General features: G+C 33.4%; 1 protein-coding gene and 1 non-coding gene across 2 annotated transcripts in view; both read right to left on the reverse strand.

Annotated features, from left to right (window-relative positions):
* Window positions 1-7,226: 7,226 nt before the first annotated feature.
* LRCH2 (leucine rich repeats and calponin homology domain containing 2) overlaps window positions 7,227-24,030 on the reverse strand; it is a 104,896-nt gene continuing 88,092 nt past the window's right edge. Inside the window, exons 10-16 of the mRNA XM_032756249.2 lie at window positions 22,963-23,004; window positions 19,883-19,933; window positions 17,261-17,318; window positions 16,392-16,504; window positions 16,072-16,209; window positions 15,843-15,920; window positions 7,227-10,017 (exon numbers count right to left, since the gene is read on the reverse strand). Coding sequence (XP_032612140.1) covers window positions 9,898-10,017; window positions 15,843-15,920; window positions 16,072-16,209; window positions 16,392-16,504; window positions 17,261-17,318; window positions 19,883-19,933; window positions 22,963-23,004 — 600 coding nt within the window. The 3' untranslated portion in view covers window positions 7,227-9,897. The remainder of the gene's footprint in view (window positions 10,018-15,842; window positions 15,921-16,071; window positions 16,210-16,391; window positions 16,505-17,260; window positions 17,319-19,882; window positions 19,934-22,962; window positions 23,005-24,030) is intronic.
* LOC116812364 (small nucleolar RNA SNORA35) lies at window positions 19,382-19,510 on the reverse strand. Its single transcript, XR_004370665.1, has one exon. It is a non-coding gene; the product is annotated as a small nucleolar RNA SNORA35 (small nucleolar RNA).

Genomic DNA, 24,030 nt, shown 5'->3' on the forward strand with positions numbered 1-24,030 from the left:
GCAACAAAAGCAAAAATTCACAAATGGGATCTAAATAAAGAGCTTCTGCCCAGCAAAATAAACTATCATCAGAGTGAACAGACAACCTACAGAATGGGAGAAAATTTTTGCAATCAATCCATCTGACAAAAGCCTAATATCCAGAATCTACAAGGAACTTCAACAAATTTACAAGAAAAAAAGAAACAACCCCATTAAAAAGTGGGCAATGGACATGGACAGACACTTCTCAAAAGAAGACATTTATGTGGCCAATAAACATATTAAGAAAAAGCTTAACCTCACTGATCATTAGAGAAACACAAATCAAAACCACGAGATACCTTCTTGTGCCAGCCAAAATGGCAATTATTAAAAAGTCAAGAAACAACAGATGTTGGCAAGGTTGTGGAGAAATAGGAACACTTTTACACTGTTGGTGGGAAGGCAAATTAGTTCAACCATTGTGGAAAACAGTGTGATGATTCCTCAAAGACCTAGAATCAGAAATATAATCTGACCTAGCAATCCCATTATTGGGTATATAACCAAAGGAATATAAATCATTCTATTATAAAGACACATGCATGCATATCATATGTTCATTGTAGCACTATTCACAATAGCAAAGACATGGAATCAACCCAAATGCCTATCAATGATAGACTGGATAAAGAAAATGTGGTACATGTACACCATGGAATACTATGTAGCCATAAAACGGGATGATATCATGTCCTTTGCAGGGACATGGATGGAAATGGAAGCCCTTATCCTCAGCAAACATACGCAGGAACAGAAAACCAAACACCACATGTTCTTGCTTATAAGTGGAAGCTGAACAATGAGAACAAATGGACACAGGGAGGGAAATAACATATACTGGGGCCTCTCAGGAGGTAGGGAGTAGGGAGGGAGAACATCAGGATAAATGGCTACTGCATGCAGGGCCTAATATCTAGGTGATGGGTTGATAGGTGCAGCAAACCACCATGGCACACGTTTATCTATGTAACAAACCTGCACATCCTGTACATGTACCCCAGAACTTAAAATTAAATTAAATTAAATTTTAAAGAATGAAGGAACCCTCATGAATGGCATTTGTGCCCTTAGGAGGCCCAAGGGAGCTTGACTGCCCCTTCTGCCATGTGAGGACACAATGAGAAAGCATCATCTATTAACCAGAAAGTGGGCCCTTACCAGACACCAAGTCTGCCTGTGCCTTGATCTTGGACTTCTCTGCTTCCAAAACTGTGAAAAATAAAATGCTGTTATTTATAAGCTACAAAAGTTATATGGTATTCTGCTATAGCAGGCTGAACAGACACAGTTGTTTCCAGGGTTTAGGGCTGGGGGAAATGGGTCAAAGGGTATAAAGTTTTAGTTGTGCAGCATGAATAAGTTCTAGATATCTAATGAACAGCATGGTGACTAGTTAGTAATATTATATTGTACACTTTAAATTTGCCAAGAGGGTAGATCGTAAATGTTTTCACCACCAAAAAAGAAAGGTAATATTTTGAGGTGATGGATATGTTAATTAGCTTGATAAGAGTTATCATTTCACAATGTATACATATATCAAACATCAGGTTGTATAGCTTAAATATATATAATTTTTATTTGTCAATTATACTTCAATAAAGCAATAAAGCTAGAGAAAAAATGAAATGGGAAAAAATAAACATGTAAAATTATTTTTCAAAAAAATATAACTGTTAGAACCAACTAGCAGCAATAAATATTCAATTACAATGTTTAGTACAAAGAAGTGAACTTTAAAAATTGCTTGCAAAACGTAAGAATTAAGAATAATAAATTTCTTCTTTCCTTTTTTGAGATAGGTCTCACTCTGTAATCACAGCTCACTGCAGCCTCAATCTCCCTGGGATAAGGTATCTTCCCACCTCAGCCTCCCGAGTAGCTGAGACCACAGATGTGCACCACCACATCAGGCTAATTTTTGTCTTTTTTGTAGAAAAGGGGTTTCACCATGTTGCCTAGGCTGGCCTTAAAGTCCTGGGCTCAAGTGATCTGCCTGTCTCAGCCTCCCAAAGTGCCGGGATTACAGGCGTGAGCCACCATGCCTGGCCAATGATAAATTTCAATAACAAAATTTAATATTATAAATTTTGATCTATTTTAATGCAACAGCCAGAAGCCAGCAACTGAATTCCTTTGTAAAGCTCTCTACAAAAAGACCATGTCCTCTTCATTGCCATACCCACAAGGCCTGCAATACCAATACCTGGTATGTAGTAAGAGCTCAAAAAAGTGTTTCAAATTAACTAATTCAGAATTATTTTTTCAGAGTATAATAATGTTATCATATTGAAAACAAAGTCATACATAAAAGCTTTAAAGACTTGGAAAAAAAAACAAAAATCATACATACAAAGTATGTTTTAGTACAGTAGGTAAATGATCCAGGGATGGTTACGAAAAAGTTCAGTCCTTAAATAATAGTTCAAATCATATTTCTGGGCCTTGGTTTCCTAGCCTGAAGAATGAAACATGGCAATACCCAAATTCTAAAAATTTTTAATGGTTTAAAATTTTTTTATGATTATACCTAGGAGTATCATAAACTCTTCTTTATCTTTCACAATGAAAAACTGAAAACTTTGATGATGCAAAATGCCTAAAAATTATACCCATATTTTAAAATGTATATTTGTAAATATATTTTATTAACTACTAACCATGATTATATCCAAGTATGTGGGGTTTAAAAATTTGAGTTACAGCATAATATCCATTTCTACTCAGTTGTTAATCTTAGATGTTAAAGATAATGAATGACAGACATACATAAAGATATATTTTATTATTTATAATTCAATTATAGAAAAAGGTTCTAGTTCAATGTTGCACGTCTGTGCTCTTCCTTTTCATATTTAATTATTAATATTTCCATCTATTGTCAAAGTAAATGAGTCATCTTGCCATGAAAGGCATTTGACTGCCTTTGGCGTTTCAGGCTAACTTGGATCTTAATTTGTTTTCTAATTAGCAATGTATCCAGAACTTTTGTTAAGGCTATTAAAATGAGTAAAATGATTCCAAATGTTTTAAATGAAGGAAATAGCATTTCACATTTGTTTTGCGAGGGGGAGAAATTTATCTTTATCTCAAAATTAAGCTCTGATCATGGAACATAACTATTATGTTAAATAGATATTAGTTTATTTGTATATGGTCTACATTTAACATGTTATCCTAAAAAAATGATTATGTATTCAACTTAAAAGCAAGGATAGCAAGAAAATGGATGGATCTCAAGACTATAAAAAAATTCATGTAGTTTTCTAAGTGCTCCAAAAAAGAAAGATAACACCTTTGTGCTTTAATATTTGTTAATTTAACATTACATTTGTTAATTTAACTTGTTTAGATATATACGACCATTTTATAATCACACATACCTGTGACTAGTTTCATTTATCTTGAAAATTATACAGCTGTGTGTGTTTAAAATGATTTTTCAGAAATGAAAATGTGAGATAGTACTAATCACAACAAAAAGTATACCTTTTTAAACCATAAAGAAAATCCCAAAGCCCTTAATAAAGTAGAACACATTTTAGAATAGAATTTAAAATGTTAAGTAACGATCTTGAAACATCACTTAAAATATCGAACTACTATACTATTGTACAGTAAATTGATATTACTACAGCACTTGAATGACTATAGGGCTTTACTATACAAGTTGTCTATTGGGCCAGCATCACTTGGAAGCTTGTTAGAAATGCAGAATCTCAGACCCCACACATGACCTATTGAATCAATCTGTACTTCGTTAACAAAATCCCTAGGTGATCCATATTGATCCATATGGATTTCTTAAAATCCAAAGTTTAAGAATCACTGCCCTAAGGTATTATTTTAATTACTACTTCATAAATTATACAGAATCACTTTGTGTTTATTTGAATTGGAAATGAATATCTGAAGTTTTATAACATTCAATTTGCTATTGAAAAATCTATTTCTATTTATCATTTACATATGTACATACCCAATACATTTCTCACCTATTTAGGTAGATAATTAATTGATGCATATCAATGGACTAGAGTAAAAATAAATTTATTTTTCTCTAACCATAAATGGCAGGGTACTCAAAGTATCCAAGAAATGAGGAAAATATTATGCAATAATTTAAATTTTAAAATGATCACATTTTAAAGAAACTTCTGTTTTTATTTTGGTAACTTTCAAATTATTCAATCACCAACCTTCTATCCTAAACTCTTTATGTAAGAATTCTCATAACTTCTGAACTCTGGTTTTCCAATGCAAATGCAGTAAGATTCTATTTTGCTAAAACAACTGGAGCCTTACATGAAACACACACACACACACACACACACACACACACACACACACACACACTACTGTGGAAATTCTAAGCTATTTAAACACTGTAAGCATAAGGATATTTTTCATGTTTTAAAATACAGGATTAGAAAAGTTTATGCCTTAAGAAGTAGATGACATTCGATATTTTCCAATTTACCAATTCCAGAATATATCTGGACATTTCCACATGAATCTAACATACAGTAAATATATCAGTACCCTGGAGTGCTCTGGATAGTGAGATAGGTTCCTGAGAATTCTAGGCCATTCCATGTAGTGTACCAAAACTGTACATTTACTGAAGGAGAAAACAAGCTTAGTACCATTATCTAAAGATAATTCAAGGTTCTGTGATAAACTTAGAATCATTTTCAAACAACTTACACCAAATATTTACCTACTTAAGTACTTGTTTAAATCTGAAAGTTTACAATGAGTAACTATAAAACAGGGAATAATATTATCTTCAGTAACATTTACCTGGATGACTTTCTACTTGTATGGTAAATCACAATTACAAATTAATAAAAGTTATTTTAATAAAATATGTGGATTTTTAAAATATTAAATTTACCTGAAAAAAGAAAGATTAATTTTTTATCATATAGCTTAAGGGCAATTCAATAATATACCTTTCACTAAAACTACAATAAAATTAATCACAATTGGCTGGGCGTGGTGGTTCATGCCTGTTAAATCCCAGTACTTTGGGAGGCCAAGGCGGGCAGATCACCTGAGGTCAGGAGTTTGAGACCAGCCTGGCTAACATGGTGAAACCCCATCTCTACTAAAAATACAAAAATCAGCTGGTGTGGTGGTGCACATCTGTGGTCCCAGCTACTAGGGAGGCTGAGGCAAAAGAATGGCTTGAACTCAGGAGGTGGAGGTTGCAGTGAGCCAAGATCACTCCACTGCATTCCAGCCTGGGCAACAGAGCAAGATGCTGTCTCAAAAAAAAAAAAAAAAAAAAAAAATCACAATTTTACCTATTCTACATTTATTTAACATAAAGTTCTCTTATATTGGCTGGGTGCGTTGGCTCACAGCTGTAATCCCAGCACTTTCAGAAGCCAAGGCAGGCTCATAACTTGAGGCCAGGTGTTCGAGACCAGCCTGGCCAATATGGCAAAATCCCATCTCAACTAAAAATACAAAAATTGGCTGGGTGTGGTGGTGCGTGCCTATAGTCCCAGCTACTCAAGAGGCTGAGGCATGAGAATCGCTTGAGCTAGGGAGGTGGAGGTTGCAGTGAGCTGAGACTGCAGGGCAAGACTCTGTCTAAAAAAAAAAAAAAAAAAAAAAAAAAATTCTCTTATCTTTATGTTACATAGTTTATTTTACATAAAGGCAATATTATTTGGTGAGGATATCATAAAAAATTATTGTTATTTAAAGAAAATATTACCTACTGAAAATGACATATTGTGAACCCCAAATATCTGAGACAGCTCTCAGTTAATTTAGACAGTTTATTTTGCCAAGGTTGACAACACAGAATACCCCAAAAGGGGTGAGTGATGGCTTTGTTCTGAATTTTTTAAGGTGGTTCAAGTCATTAGAAGCCTCCTCTAGATTTTTTTTTTTTTTTTTTGGTACTGCAAATGGCAAAAAATAGGGTGGAAGAAAAGTAAATGAAAGAATGTTTGTTTTTCAAGACAGGAAGCAAACACAGAAACCAAGTGCACGGTTTTTTGTTTTGTTTTTTTCCTCTTTTGCAGCTGCAAGGAATTTTAGACAAATTAGAGAGGCTTTCTTACCCATAATTTGGAATTCTCACTCAGATTTGACGAAATCAGGTAGAGATGGTCAAATCTGATGGGAGAAAGACCAGAACAAACAACAACAAAAAAACCCAACAATATGATCACTGAGCGCTCTAATGGTAAGGAGAAATTAAAACCAGCTGGTTGTTAATTTTAGTCAAATCAAAACCCCAATTCAGTTACTTACCTAGGGATGGGTCTCAGGCTGAACAATGTTCTCTACCATCCTAAAAGCACGAAAAAACTCAAACCCATCTTCCCTGTTGGGAGTGAGCTCAGACTCCATAAAGGATTACCTGCCTTCCATTGTCATGGAAGCAGGAAATCTTCCCTTCCTTGTTGGGAGCAAGTAAAACTCCAAAACAGGGAATCATATAGCAAAATAAACTTTAGATTTTGACCAGATTTTGGGAGATTAGGGATTCTCTGTAGGGGGTGCTCCCAGACCTCAGCAAATTGCCTTATTGGTTTGAGCCATACAGTTAGCTCATGTTGGTACCAAGCACCAATAAGAGATTTGTCAAAGGTCAGGGGTACCTCCACTCAGAATCCCTTCGTGGTTACCAAATGTGAACCCCAAATATCTGAGACAGGTCTCAGTTAATTTAGAAAGTTTATTTTGCCAAGGTTGAGGATGGTGCCCATGACACAGCCTCAGGCAGTCCTGACGACATGCGCCCAAGATGGTCAGAGCACAGCTTGGTTTTATACATTTTAGGGAGACACAAGACATCAATCAACATATGTAAGACAAACATTATTTCAGTCCGGAAAGGCGGGAAAACTGGAAGCGAGGAGGGGGCTTCCAGGTCATAGGTAGATAAGAGACAAATGGTTGCATTCTCTTAAGTTTCTGATTAGCCTCTCCAAAGGAGGCAATCAGATAGGCATTTATCTCAGTGAGCAGAATGGTGACTTTGAATAGAATTGGTGGTAGGTTTCTCCTAAGCAGTTCCCAGCTTGACCTTCCCCTTTAGCTTAGTGATGTTGGGGCCCCAAGATTTATTTTCCTTTCACAATATAAAGTGAATCTGGACCTCTAAACCACTTACTTTGAATATTCTCTCAAAGTCTGGCTATTTTTCTACACTAGGGAACATAGACACCATCTATCAAATGCTGACAAAAAAAATGGATGATGTGATGGTAAGAAAGGAGGTAGAGAGGGAGAAAAGAAATACCAGACTTAAATTTTTTCTTTCAACTTTATCCACAGTTTGCATCGGTAATATACATTTAAGTGTTCCATGTATTTTTAAATGCATCAGAAAAGCAATTATGATAGATCTGTGACCAATACAAACATTTCTGATTTATTCAAAAAATTCAGTTAAAAAAGTCATTAAACTAGCAATCTGTAAAGATAATTATTAAACAAATGGTAATGCATTTTTACTCCTTATTTCATTTCTAACATACCCAATGTCACTTCTTTCTTGTGCCATACAGTAATAAAATGTAACAGAAATAGCTATCTATTAAATTTTGGGGGCCTAATAAAATATTTTTGATTATTCAACTGTCATTAAATCACAAATCCCACTCAAGTAATGAAAATCATTCTTAATTCAGTAACTGATGAAATAGATAATAGCCATAAAACATTTAGAATAAATTTTACACTTAGAAACTACTAAAAGAAATACATCAGAGCCTTGGTATAACATTGTAGGGGACTATGCTGTGAAACTGCTTTAGAGGTGGTGTTGCCATTTGGCACAAGAGTAAATGAACTGCCATGATGTGGACCTCAGAGAAGCCCATCTTAAATTGAATTTTGCTCTGCAGTAAAGAATGCTACAGTGAGGTTCTGCTGTATTTTCTTTTTAAAGGAATAATTAACTGAAAAGTAACTGAAATGCAATAAGAAAATGGCCTACAATTTCACTACTACTTCAAAGATATGAAACAGGACAACACTTGTAAAATAAGTAATACTAGATTGATTAATCAGAGACTATCATAACACCTATGAAAGCAGTATGAATGATTGCTGTGTTTTTAATGCTCACTTAATTTGTAATGCTGTCAAATTTCTACATAAAAAGTCATTAACTAAGGTATTTATTTGCCATTTCTTACATGTATTACCCAAGTTTTCACTAGGGAGATTATGTCAGTGAGTTTTTTTTTTTAATCCAACTAAAAAATTAACAACTAATGAGGTCAAATATTTAAAATAATAAATTACTAATAATTTCATTCTTAAACCATATAGTCATAGAAGCTTTAATTCTTTAAAAGCTCCAATTTGACCCTTGGGGAATGTAATGAACACATCTGTATTCTAAAGCCAAAATTTAATTCTATGGCTTCATGCCAACTGATCAAAAAAAGTACAGTTGTTCCTATACCATTTGGCACACTAGTTTTTACCTTATATATATACCCTTTGAAATACCCAGGCCAACATTTTTAATAAGTTGCATCCATATTAAGAGGTAACAAGTGCAAATGATCACATACTTAAGATATGATGCTTGCTTGGTTACTACAAAAGTAACTATTAAGGTTCTTCTATAGGAAACTCAGTTACTCATTACAGTAATGTTTTTGAAAAATTCCTGCAATACCACCAATGTAAATTTACCCATATCTAAGTTAAAACAAGGACTTTGTGTAACACAATATCTCATGAAAATATTTATAGAAGAGTCTGTGTTTAATTTAACATCAAAGTAATTGAAGATCACAAGGTTTACAGGATTCACAAATGGCCAGATTTTGAGTAAAAACCTATTCCTCAACTGCTGCTCTCTGAATATACGTAAAGGCAGCACTGATAGAATGCTGCTCAAAGGGAAGATATAAACCCAAACTTTGGCAGTTTTATCAAAATGTCCTTGATAATTAGTACTTCACTAGTTCTCAAAAACTTTACTGCTTTGTGTAACATTTTCAATACAGAAATAAAATACTCTTCAAATAATACATTTTAAAAGATGATTTTCACAAAATTAAATAGCATAAATTAATCATATTAACATTGGTATTTTTGACAACATGAAATAACCAATTTAAGGGAAACTGCAATGGACTAACTAAAAAACCACAAATGTCACCATGTGAGGCTCATTTAAATCCTCACATATTACTGACTTTACAAAATCTACTAAAATATTTTAAAGTTCCATTGACTCTATTAATACATTTAAAAAATTGCAAAAATGCTTAAGACTATATAAGAGTCATCAATTACACAGGCACTTCACATGTAAACAATCTACAGTACAACTGAAAATATTTTGGCACCAACCTATAATACTAAAAGAATTTAATATAAAGCCAGAATTGTTTTTTCTACTCCTTTTTTCTAGAAAACTAAGACCAAAGATTGAAGAAATTGTGTATAAACTAGAATTAGAAGTGTATTAAATAACTCAAATATAGAATTGCTCTAAATTGCTAAAAAAAATTACCTTTATCCAGATGTTTACTAGTATGCTATGATGTAAAAAAATTAAACCTAATGTGATTATTAAATTGAAACTACATTTTAAATTTAGTATCAGTCTGCTTTCTGAAAAATAATCAAGATTATCAACTGACTCAGTAAAAAGAGAATTTGAGTTTATCAAATACTCTTATTAAATTAATCCAGTTTTCCCCCAAAGAAGTTTGGGCAATTCAATGTTTAAGTTTGATGTTTCAATGTAATTTTTTAAAAATCCTAAGGCGTGACCTAAGGCAAACTATTTTTGACGGAATATTCTTATTCATGAATTTGAAATATTTGAAATCACTTCAAATAAATGAAACTATACACATAAAATTTTAAAATGTTGTATCAAGCCATAGAAAGCTGAGATGCCTTGGTTGTTGGTAATTCAAGGAGCGCCTGAACTGTGACACCAACTTTCACAAGTCCTCGTTCTTCCAAAATATGATGAGGCAAACAAAGTCTTTCCTGGAGAAAAAAAAGAGATATTTGAACATTCATTTTTTAGAAGTGTAATAAAATTAAGTCAGAATTTGATTTTAAAAACATGATTTCTGTAAAACATCAAGAAAAATACATAATTCTAAGTTTTCTCTTATAAATATTGTAATCTAAAATGTTTTTAGATTCTTAATTTATACTAAGAAAAAAGATTATAGAAGTTGGCCTTGTTTGAAATGCTGTCATTCCACACTTGTACCTCTTTCTCTACAAAGAAAATGTTTATAAAAGAGTTGGCCACCACTTTTGCATTTCCCACTCACTACTCAACCACTGCTATCTTAAATCTAACCCTAAAGCATATGCCCACTAAAACTATTTTAGTAAAAATCACCAATGCCATCTTAAATGTCAAATGTTGCATATGTCTAGCTGACTGCTCAGTCATATTATGCCTTTGATTAATGCCTTTCTAGGAACCTTACCCCTCCCCTGTCTTGTGTGACACCATTCTTTCTACTTCAACTTTTCTGACAGCAATTGTGCAGTAGCTTTCATTAATTAGCCCTCACTGATCCTCTTCTAACATACCAAATGTATCCAAGGGTTCTGTCTTCACTCTCTTCTCTTTTACACTATATCCTCTCTTTTGGTATTCTCATCTATTTCTAGTTTTAACTACCCCTTCCATACCGATGATTCCAAGTTTTTATTTCCTCCCAAGGTCTCTCTATCGATCTCCAAATACAAATATCAACTGGACACAGCCAAATGGACATCTAACAGACATATCAAAATCAATGTGTCCACAACAGAACTACTTTACCAAATTAACTTGTCCTTCTGTGATCCATGTCTTAGTAATACACTATTCAATCTCCATTGACAAACCTGTGAAATAATAGTCTTCCTCTTTCTTCCTTACTCCCATAACCCATTCTCCAAATATTACTGATGGTATCCCATAAAGAGTTCTCAAAATTATTGCCTCATCTCCATCTTCACTGCTATATTTGTTGCCCTATTAACATTTTGCTTATTTATTCAAATAACCACTGAAGTGTATACTAGAAAACAAGGAAGGCTTCAAATCAATGACTTCAGCTTCCACCCTAGAAACTAAAAAAAGAAGAGCAAATTAAACCAATGGCAAAAGAAAGGTGCAAATAATGAGAATGAGAGAGGAAAACAATAAAGTAAAAAAACAAAAAACAATAGATAAAAAAATCAATGCAACCCAAAGTTAGTTCACTTAGAAGATTTTTAAAAATTCATAACCCTCAAGCTAGGCTAATCAGGAAGAAAAGAGAGAATACACAAATTACCAATATCATAAATAAGAGAAGTGACACCACAAGATATTCTACAAATACCAAAATGATAATAAGGAGACATTATAAACAACTTCATAATAATAGTTTGACAAGTTAGATGAAATGGATGAATTCTTTGAAAGAATAATTAAATGATTCTGTATAGAGAAACTCCTAAGGCACAGAAACACACACAAAAAAAAAACTATTAGAACTAATAAATGAGTTCTGCAAGGTTGCAGAATACAAGATCAATAAAAGAAAATCACTTCTATTTCTATAAAGTAGCAATAAAAAATTGACAGTGGAATTAAGGAAATAATTATATTTATAATAGTACCAAAGAGAATAAAATACTAAGCATTTAATTTAACAAATCTAATGAAAAACTCATACACTGAAAACTACAAAACACTGTTGGAATAAAAATTAAAAGATATAAATAAATGGAAAGGTGTCTCATGTTAATGGATCACAGGAATAAATATTGCGAAGATGACAATATTCCCCAAATCATTTTACAGATTCGGTATCCCCAGCAAAATCCCAACTGGCTTTTTTGCAGAAATTGACAAGCTAATCAATCCTAAAATTGATATGGAAATGCAAGGGACTCAGTATAGCCAAAACAACCTTGATATAGAACAAATCTGGAAGACTCACACTTCTTGATTTCAAAATGCATCACAAAACTACAGTAAGACAGTGTGATACTGGAATAAGGAATTTAGTGGTAAAAAAACTGAGAGTCCAGAAATGAAGCCTTATATTTATGGTCAACTGATTTTTGACAAAGGTGCTAAGACAGACAATTCAATGGGGAAAAGAAGAGTCTTATCAACAAATGGTGCTGGGAAAATTGGATATCCACATGTGAAAGAATGAATTTGGATCCGTACCTCATACCATGCACAACCTGCAGAATGGGAGAAAATATTTGCAAATCATATATCTCTTAGGCAATTTGTATCCAGCATACATAAGGAACTACAACTCAAAAAAAAAGATAAATAATCCAATTCAGAAATGAACATAGGGTTTCAATAGACATTACTCCAAAGAATATATACAAATCAATAAGCACAAGAAAAGATGCTCAACATCATTAACTACTAGGGAAACGCAAATCAAAACCGCAATAAGGTATCACATCACACACACTAAAATAGCTAGAACCAAAAAGGTAGACAGTAGCCATTGTTGGTGATGATGTGAAGAAATTAGAACCCTCATATATTGCTGGTGGAAATGTAAAAACAGTGCAACCACTTTGCAACATATTTTGGCAGTTTCTTAAAAAATATTATAAACATAGAGTTACCATATAACCTAACAATTTCACTGCTAGGTATATAACCAAGAGAATCGAAAACAAGTGTTCAAAGAAAAACTTATTCACGGATGTTCAAAGCAACATTATTCAGAATAAACAATGAGTGATAACAACCCAAATGTCTATCAACTGATGAATGGATAAACAACATGTGGTATGTATTTAGAACAGAACACTATTCAGCCATAAAAAGAAATGAAGTACTGACTTAGGTTACACATGGATGAACCTTGGAAAAATCATACTAAGTCAAAGAAGCCAGACACTAAAGACCCCATATTGTATGATTTCATTATATGTAATGTCTTAGAGTAGGCAAATCCACAGAAAGAACAGGGGAAGGACTGCGAATAGGTAAGGGCTGTGTTTCTGGGGTGACAAAAATATTTTAAACAGATTATTGTAACTGTTGCTGAACTCTGATTATACTAAAAACCATTTAATTGTACACTTTAAATCAGTGAATGCTATGGCATTTTAATTATATCTCAATAAAAATATTTTCTTAAAAAAATCAATGTATATGCCCAATCTCAGGCTTAAAAAAAGAGAACGTCAATCCATACTTTTTAACCACATACAAAAACTAACTCAAAATTGATCATAGACATGAACATAAAACCTAAGATTATAAAATTTCTAGAAGTAAACATAGGAAAGAAATCTTTGTGGCCTTGGATTATACGAAGATTTCCTAGGTTTGACACAAAAAGCACAGCCCATTTTAAAAAATAAATTGTACTTCAATAAGTGAAGATCCTGCTCTTTGAAAGACACTCTAAGGACAATGAAAGGACAAGCCAAAGATTTGGATGCAATATTTATAAATCTGGTAAATGACTTCATCCATAATTCGTAAAGAAATCTGAAATTCAATCATAGGAAAATAAACAACCCAATACAAAATATACCTCAGATTAGAATATGTACTTCAAAAAAGAAAGTATACTTCAAAGTACTTCAAAAAGAAGATATACAGGTGGCAAATAAGCCTTGAAAAGATGATTGGCATCATTAGTCTTTAGGAAAATGCAAATTAAAACTGCACTGGCAAGTCAGTATATACATATCACAATGGCTAAAATTTTTAAAAGACTGATCATACTGAATGTTAGTGAGGATGTGGAGGAACTGGAACTCTCACATACTGCTGACAGGAATGTAAAACGGTACAACCACTTTGGAAGAGTTATGTAGTTTCTTAAAATGTTAAGCATGCACCTACCATATGTTCCTGTTATTCCACTGCTAGGTATTTACTAAAAATTAAAGAATGCATAAATCCATACAAAGACTTGTATACAAATGTTCGTAGCAGCTTTATTTGTAGCAGCCGCTAAAACTGGAAACAACCCAAATGTCCATCAGCAGGTCAAGGGATCAACAAACTGTGGTATATCCATACAATAAAATACTATCTAGAAATGAAAAGCAATGGTCTATTCATACATGCAACAACACTGACGAGTCATAAAATAATTATGCTGAGTGAAAGAAGATAGAAAAATATAATACATATTGTATCATTCCATTTATATAAAACTCTAGAAAGTGCAAACTAATCTGCAATGACAGAAAGCAGATTAGTGGTTGCTGGAAAAGGAAGGATTGCAAAGACACATGAGGAAATTTGGGGGGGCAGTAGATATGTTCATTATTTTGACTGTGGTGATGATTTCATGGTGTATGCATATGGCAAAATTGATCAAATTGTATACTTTATTTATATGCCCTATATTGTATGTTAATAACTCAACAAAGCTGTTAAAAATTGGAAAACATCCTAAAACAAAGAAAATTAATTTAAAAATTATTATATATTACCAATTCTGAGTTCACAGAAAAGCAATGAAGCTAAAAATAAAACCCTTAAAACAAAAATGACATAATATTAGTGAGGTAGTGAATGCTTGTAATCCCAGTTATTTGTGAAATGGAAGTCTAGAGCTCAAGAGTTCCAGTCCAGCCTGGGCAACACAGTGAGACTCCATCTCTAAAAAAAGGTTTTTTTTTTTAAAATTTTAAAAAAGAAAAAATGGCAAAACGGGAAAATCTGTATGATGTAATGGCTGCAGAAAACGTTGCTAAGTTTGCTATTTCCCCATTGAAAGATTGAGAGTAGAAAAAAGAAACAACAAACATTTTTAAGAATTAAAAATTGAAAACATCACATCAGCCAAATGCAGTGGCACATGCCTGTAGTCCCAGCTACTTGGGAGGCTGAGGCAGGAAAACTGCTTGAACTGGGAGGTGGCAGTTGCAGTGAGACGAGATCGTGCCACTGCACTACTCCAGCCTGGGCGACAGAGTGAGACTCCGTCTCAAAAAACAAAAACAAAAACAAAAACAAAAAAACCCATCACATCAACTATAGACAAGAGGTAATTAGAGAACATTATGTAATTTCCAAATTACCCAACAATTCACTGATTCTCTACACATTAAATTATGTTTACTTACTTGAGGGAAGAGATTAAAGTGGGATCTGTAGACCAGATTATTAAGACACTGTTCAAAAGACAGCTTAACAAGCACAACAACTTAATTGTGCTCTGATAACAATGTCATTTCTCTCCATAGTCATTCATGTTGAGGTTAGGTTTATAACACTTTACAAAGAAGCAATATTGTGATTATACATGTTCCTTATATATTTACAACACTGCTTTAATGGTTAATTGTATAGTAGTGCAATTATTACATGAAACATAAGACAATTCCTAAAAATTTCAAAGTTTGTCCAATACAGGTATTATCATAATATGCTGGTATAATTTCCAATTTTGCATTTTAAATAAAGTTTAAAAAGCTGTTCACACTGAATGCAAATCTTCCAATCAGAATCAATCCAATGACTTACAAAGGAGTCCAAATGTTCTCTAGCAAAAAAAAAAAAAAAAGAAAGAAAAAAAGATGGTAACAATGACATCACAACCAAGTTGTAAATATGGCCACCAAGTTATGTTTGGTCAGTGATGTGCATGATTTTCCATATTTGTAGCTATTTCATAAACGACTTTAAAGGTAGCTTAAAAACATTCATTAGATAACTGCTACAGCGAAAGCTGGAGCTCAGGAGAAGGTACCAAGAGAAGGCATTCATTTTCATGTTCAGAAAGCATTATTCATTGCTTTAAGAAGAACCCCAGTTTGCATGTAATAAATTCAAATTTAAGTGATCACGTTGTTAGATAAATAACAATTACCTGTGAGACACCCAACTTTTTACAAGCATCAAGAAAATTTTCTACATTTCTTCGACATTTTGCCATGCTCAGTTTGGGCTGTAAAGAGGGAAAAAATGTACTTTTAGGCATTTTTCTATGGAACTTAATCAAAACTGAAAACTAAGTTCACTGAGGTATATTATTTAAAGACAATTTTAAGAAGCTATATCTTCCTTTAGAGAACTAACAAATTGTAAACAAAACTTACCACTGCTGGTGATGGCACATGAATACTAGCAACAGAACGTGGCCTTATATGATTGGCTAAATGGCAAAGAACAACCCCATCCATCAGTGCAGCTCCAATGTCATCAGGCAAAATTACTTTTAACCTGGATTCAAGATTCTATAGAAAAACAGATAGAAATCAGATACTCTATCTAAACATATATGTTAAATGTTTACATTACTAATTGTTGGATATCCAAACATTTTAAGGAGCATTGAAAATAAAATCTATACACCTTATTAATTTTCCAAGTTAAACCCATTTCCACAAAGCAGATCTGAAAGAGCAAACTGACTTACGTTGCGAAGTTGTCGTATTTGCTCTCGCTCTTCCCGTAAATGTTCCATCTTTCTTCTCATTGTAAATCCTGGATCTGCTGCCCCATATTCTTGGCGAGATGAGCGGCTAAAAGCTATAAAAACAGAAATTTCCTAACTTGTTACAAAATTAATGGGAAGGAGCAACTATTGATGGGGAAAGAGGCATGATAAAAAGAATCAATACAAAATTACATAAAACATTATTACTCACTAATACATTCCAAATATTTTTAGAGAATATATTTGAACTCTATTTATGTGCATAATTGAAAGCAACAGGGAAGATAAGTTAATTATTTCTACCACCTATACATGTTCTTACTCAAACATACGTTATTAGAAACTTATGGCCCAGGTTAAAAATGATTACTGAACATATGTCAGCCTTTTATCTTTTAAAAAAGGAAATTATTCTTGAAAGTCAATACAGTTATTCAGGAATAAAAACTATAATTCAATACCTTGCCAAGTAACATGGATCCATTTTCTTTTGGGCTTGCCAAATGCGAAAAGATCCCTTTATAAAACCACAATATAATGAAGTGCTATAATTTCAAACAGTGTTTGGTCTGCTGGCAGAGTGGTCATTCTAACAGCAGTCACAGTAGAGTAGAAATAAGACTGCAGTATATCTAAGGCAAAAAGCTGAGGTTTCAGGAGCTTGAAGGTAAAGTGGAAGAAAGAAATGGGAATGGGAATTGGAAAGACAAATAACATTAAGAGAAAATTGCTTTTAGGAGAGAAGAAAGAATCTATGTGTACTTAAAACTACGGAATCAATCCCATTTAAGCTGGGAAACTAGTTTCAAATATAACTAATAAATTTTATTTACAGAATATCCATTTACCTGATCTAGGCTTCAAGCCAAAGGGACTGTGTGAAAAACCATCAGTTCTGTCATATTCCTAAAAAAAATTAAAAAGTTAAAAATAAATAAATAATAAAACTTCTTTTCTTTCAAAATAATCAAGGTGCTTATTCATGTCCATGCCAATTTGGGGAGATACTTATTTTCCTATGATTAGTGAAGAGAAAAGTAACTTGCATTTCAATTCAAGTTGATACATGTCACTTTTAAGAGGTCAACTAATATTTGCTAGTTGAGCTAACTATATAGGCTTTAAATACTTTCATAGTAGAAAGAAAATGAAAATCATTAGTGAACTGTATAAAATAGATCATACTTTTTGAAAGAATCAGATTGAAGTTGCCCAAAAAAAGAAGTAAGCTTCAATGAAAAGGTAAGTGAATTTAGTATTTACTCAGCATCTACTATGGACTTAACACCTAACAGTAGATAATCTGAAGGCAAACCTATTTGTACAGGGACTGAAGAATGATAGATGATAAATATCATCTCTTCTATTTGAATGAATATTGTTTCAAATGTTTCACACACAGTGGTTTGCTGTGGAAAGATCTGTAGTACATTAAACAAATCTGCCGGTGGAGTTAGAAAGCTCAGGCTATGTTTTGAGCACAACATACAATTTCTCTGTGATTGTTTCTTCATCTTTCAAATGAGGTTACTGTGAAGATTAAATGAGATGACTAAATGAAACTACTGTGTAAAGTGATAAAATAATGTAATCTTAGCAGCACCTTATTTAATCTGTGCAACAACTCTGTGAAGTGAGTAGGGCTCAGCTTCAGTCACTTCTCTGCCATTTATTAACTAAGATAGTTTGGAAAGTTACCCATCTCTTCAGCTGTAAAATGATGAGGATCATACCTATTTTATGGGGCTGCTTTTAGGTACAAATATACAGGCAAGCACTTTGTTAATAGTAAAGCATTACACTAATTGGTTTTACTCTTTTCCATTCACACATGAAATTAATGCAATCAGAATTCTGTAGATTACCTAAATCTTCTGTTAACATGTGATATGCAGTTCAAGTTAAATGTCAGTTGAGTTACCAAAGCACATACATACTCACCACCCTATCCAAATCTACAAGCCTCCCAGTTTGTCTTCACTATTTTGGTTAAATTAATATGAATTCCTAAGATGAAAATTTCACTGATCCAAATGAAATAAAAAATATATTATAAAACTGACACCTGTAATCTCAACACTTTGGGAGGCCAAGGCAGGTAGACCACTTGAGGCCAGGAGTTCAAGACCAGCCTGATCAACATGGTGAAACCCTGTCTCTACTAAAAATACAAAAATTAGCCAGGTGTGGTGGCATGTGCCTGTAGTCCTACCTACTTGGGAGGCTGAGGCACAAGAATTGCTTGAAAGTGGGAGGTGGAGGTTGCAGTGACCTGAGATCGTGCCACTGCACTCCAGCCTGGGCAACAGAGTGAGATCATGTGTCATATATATAGCGATGTAAATTATTTGGGAAATTTGGTATGAATAGTCTTCCCTGTGAGCACAGATCATAAAATCATATATCAAGCAGACAAATAAGTAGTAGTCACTTATATGCTTATACTTGTAACTTAAAGTAAAAGAATTACAAAAGCATATGACAAAGACTAATTTTAAGACATCCTAATTTAAATTGTTTTCTAAAAGTATGTATACCATTTTACCTATCATATAAATAATTTAGAAACATGTTTATAAAATTAATGTCCAAATCCATTTAAAAGTTTTGTAATGCAGATCACCCACAACAACAAAGAATCCTAGCCTATTAAAAAAGCAACACCACCTACATATAATGAAATATTAACAGCATCTATGTAACCAAAGTTACACAGTGAATTTGGGCCATCCAACACTTTGGGCAAAGTGAATTCATCACATCAATGTGTAATCATTTACTTACTAATGCCAATACACTTTAAGGTAATCTGAAGTAGAAGAGATAGCGTTTAGAATTTTTAAAATTTTTCTCTTGTTGTAAAGCAATAGACTTGAATAAATAAATTAGAAGAATCAGTCATTCAAGCCACCAGAGTATTTGATCGAGATTTCACAAACTCTAACTTTCTGATACCCATTCTCCCAAAAACGTGTAACCTCCTGTCGATAGGAACAACCCACTGCAGGGATGTTTCTCGTGGAAAAAGGAAATTTCTTTTGCATTGGTTTCAGACCTGACTGGTTACAAGAAAAACCAAAGGCCATTGCACAATGCTGAAGTACTTTTTTCAAATTTAAAATTTGAAAGTTGTTCTTAAAATCTATCATTTATTTTAAAATATGGATGAATGAGAAAGCATAGATTTGATAAAGTGAATTCTTTTCTGCAATATACAGACACTTCCCAATAAGAAAATCATAAATAAACAAGTGCTAGTATCAATATTTTCACCAAAAAATGGCATTCTTAGAATTTTTTATAGGCTAGAAGGTTTGTACAAACTCATCTGCCATGGATTTTAAAATATGAGTGAATAAATTACATTGCAAAAAAATCAGGTTACAGAGAACTGGCAAGGAAGAATCTTATGTAAAACACAGAAAACATACAAAACATATTTTTAAGACATATAAAAACAGAACTTGTACCTCAGATGATACTGGAGATTGTGGTGACATATTAGCATTATCACTGTCTTGCTAAAACATAAAAATAAAAAGATGGAAGATGAAATTACAATACAAATGATGATTTAAACATACAAAAGGAAAATAAAAATCGTTTTGACCAACTACTAAAGGAAGAACTACTCTACATGTGGTCTGTGAACCAGCAGCATAGGGATCCTCTGGGAGTTTAGAAATGCAGAATCTCAGGCCTCACCGGAGACCTAACTAATCAGAATCTACATTTCAATAAGACCCTCAAGTGGTTCGAAATATAGTACTTTAAAGTTTGAAAAATACTATCTACATATAACAGCAGGGATGTGTTACCAATCTGAGACATGTAAATGAAGGCATGCAAAATCTCCATCACCCCAAATAACTTTCATCTGAAAATTTACATGTATCTAATATAGGCTTATTGATAACTACAAAGAATTTAATTTAATAAAACATTAAATGGTCCATGATTTTTAAATGACTACTCTATTGCCAACCAAATATGAAAATTTTGACATTTAACTTTGAATATGCACACTACATAGAAAATGTATTCATTCAACAAATGATTATTGGCTACCTACTATATGTCAGACACTATGCTAGACACTGAGAATACTGAAATTTAGTAAAATATCACCCATTGAAGGACCTTTCGGTTGAGGACAGAAATAGATTCATGTATACAGGTAATACAACATTCTCAATATAATACAGAACAATGCATGGCATATTATGAGACACAGATAAGGGGCACTTGGGGGGGATGATGAAGATGGTAGAGAAAGGCAAGTTTCCTGAGAAAGTATGAATTCAGTAAAAAAACAGTGTTTACCACAAAAAGAAAGAAGGGAACAACATGCTAAGATGAGAGAAGAACCAAAGCATGGAAGCAACAAATGTAAAGATGAGTGCATAAAACCTCTGAGCAGTTTTGTCTTGCTGGAGGGTAAGGTGAATGGAGGGTAAGGTGAAAGGAGAGCAAGTTGTGAATTAAGGCTGATGTGGCAAGCAGGGGCTTGATAAAGGAGGATCTAGAATTTATCTTCTAAGTTATGGGGGCAAACTGAAGGTTTCCAAGCCAGGGAATGGCCTGATTGCATCTGTGTTCTTTGAAACGACCACTCTGGCTGCAGTGAGAATGGACTAGAGAAAGGGAGAAGAGTAAGGAAGCTATTGCAGTAGAACAGGCAAGAAATGGATGAGGGCCTCTGCCAGAGCAGAAACAGTAGAAATAAAAGAGGAATGTATGCAAAATATTTTAGTGCAAATAAACAAACAGTAAGTCTTGGCTACTGATTAGATATTGAGGCAGGCAATGATAAAGTTTAATTTATAAATCAGGTATGAGATTAACATCAATAACTAATAATAAAATAGAACAATTATAACAATGTATTATAATAAAAGTTATGTAAATGTGGTCTCTAAGTGTCTTATTGTACTGTACTCACCTATTTTTAGACTGTGGTTGACCACAGGTAACTGAAACCTTGGAAAGTGAAATGGAGAAAAAAGGAGGGCTACTATACTCAAACACTGCCACAGTAATGAAAAAGTAGCCATAGGCAAATGAGTATGGCTGTTTTCTGATGCAGCTTTACTTACAATCCCATACGGTATGTCAAATTTGGCCCCTGGATCATAATTTGCCAGCCCCTGCTCCAGCTAGATGATGGAAGGTGATTCCATTAACTCAGTAGTTCTCAACCTTGGCCGGACATTAAACTCACATGGGAAACGTTAAAAACTTCATTGCTCAGTCCATACCACATCATACCACATGCCAATTAAATTATAGTATCTAGGGGGTGTGACCCAGGCGACAGTATTTTCTAAAGCTCACCTGGTAATTTTAGTGTACAGCCAAAGTTGAGAGCCACTGCACAAACTGGATGTTTGGATGTTAGTGAAAAAGTGGGTTTAGAAGCAAAAATTTTTTAAAAACTCAGTTTTGAACATATTTAGTCCTATTGGGTTTATGAGATATATCCAGCAGAAATTCTAAGCAGGTAGGAAGATGGATAAAATATTGCAAGGGCTTGAACCTCAGGGGAGAGGTCTGGACTACAGACAAATCTGAGAGGCTTCAGCAGGTACACACGTGTTATCCACTGAAGGCCTGACAGCTGGTGAAGACATGCTAGAGACCACACAGTAGGCCATTCCCTGGGAATAATATTTAAAGGGTAAGCTGGGATCTTGTGGAGTTGGTGCAATGGAAAGCTTGGGCAGGTGTACAGGAACTGATTGTGCTCATGCACGGGTAAATATTGCCAAGCATACCCATACAAAACATGTAATTTAGGCTTAAACATAAATACTAACAGTGAAAATATGACCAGCTATAGCCATAACTGACTTTTATTCATCCCAGTAAATACTACTGGAGAGGCCATGGAGAGAAATCGGCATCTGAGCTGGCAGACAACCAATCATCTGGCTCTATTCATTATTTTTCCCTGTGTGATTCTATTTCCTAAAACTGAAGACATTTTCAGAAGCCCTGCCAAGTACCCAACATCAAATTAAATACCAATCTCTCCAACAAAAATACACAAAACTTAAGTACTTATGGTAATGAGAATATATCTTTTCAATAACGATAGGCTGCTGCATAGTTTACGCTGTGCAGTAGAAAGGTTTATGGTAATGCACAAACTGTAGAAGTCAAATTTTAAATTTTAAAATAGTATGCAGAATTTGTGGAAGGAGTTCCTAAACAAAGTTCCTAAAAAAAAATCTCAATTGACAACCAGGCTGATTTAGAAAGATAAAAGATGTGAAAGACAACACACTTACACTCATAGATGACAGGTCTAAGACGAATGATGATAAAATTCTAAAACTGAATTATTAGTAATTCCATTCTAAAGGATATGTGGAAATTAAATGATTAAATTAATAATTGTATGACGATGCTCATATGTTTTAATTGTTGGAAAATAAACCATGCATTAAATCAATAACAAACAAACTGAAAAATGGATTGCATTTTACTCTCACTGAGCCAGCTTCATAAGTAAACATTTCAAATAATTATTAACATTATCTTTTCTCACCTCATTTTCATTGCCACTTGAACTCTTCCTCATTGATTTATACTGAAAAATATTTAAAACACATAATTTATTTTCCCTTGAACATATAAATTCTCTACTAGTAAATTATGTACAAGATTCTTTCATATTTTGGTAGCTTTATTACATCACCTGATAACAAATTTAAGTATATAACAGGTGTAAATAGTCCTACTACTAATAACTAACAAAAATAATGCTTTCCATGTGCAAGGCATTGTTATAAGTACTTTACACAGATCAAGTAACATTTCTTTCTTAAGCCAAGCTATTTCCCATTCATTCAGGTAAGTAATCTGAGGGTTGTCTTAGAATTTTCCTTTTTCTTAATTCACTATATCCAATATGTCATCAAGTCAATTCTTTTTTTAATCTCTCTCAGACTTACTTCTTTGGAATTCTCACAACTACCACCCTTTTCCAGGCCCTCATTATCTTACACCTGGTCTATAATCTCACCATTCTAATATGTCATTCATTATTAAGAAACCTACTGCTTTCATGTTAAAAAATACTACATTAAATGTATATATTGATTGTTTAATAACTGTAATAATGATGACAGCTAACACTTGTACTAGTGCTTGCTATATGCCAGGCACTGATTTAAATGTCTTACATGTATTAACCCATTTAATCTTCTTAACAACCCTACTACATAAGAACTGTGCTTATATGTGAAAAAATGCTTCTTAGAGTCAAGAAAATACAGTATGACAACCACTGGAATTCTTACTTCTGACTCCTCTTCACTGCAAATGATCCTGCAAATCACTGGCAGATTAACCTTCCGTTTGCAACTCATGACTGCCCTGTTGTAACACCTACTAACTTTCAGATTATGTCCAAACTTCTATGCCTGGCATTCAAGGTTCTTTTTTTGTAAATTTTTAAAATTGTTATTATTTTTACATTTGTATATACTTATATTTGTGGTCAATTTTTTTATTATACTTTAAGTTCTAGGGTACATGTGTACAACGTGCAGGTTTGTTACATATGTATACATGTGCCATGTTGGTATGCTGCACCCATTAACTCATCATTTAC

The sequence above is a fragment of the Hylobates moloch genome, unplaced genomic scaffold (genome assembly GCF_009828535.3).
Source record: "Hylobates moloch isolate HMO894 unplaced genomic scaffold, HMol_V3 SCAFFOLD_7, whole genome shotgun sequence".
NCBI classification, from domain to species: domain Eukaryota; kingdom Metazoa; phylum Chordata; class Mammalia; order Primates; family Hylobatidae; genus Hylobates; species Hylobates moloch.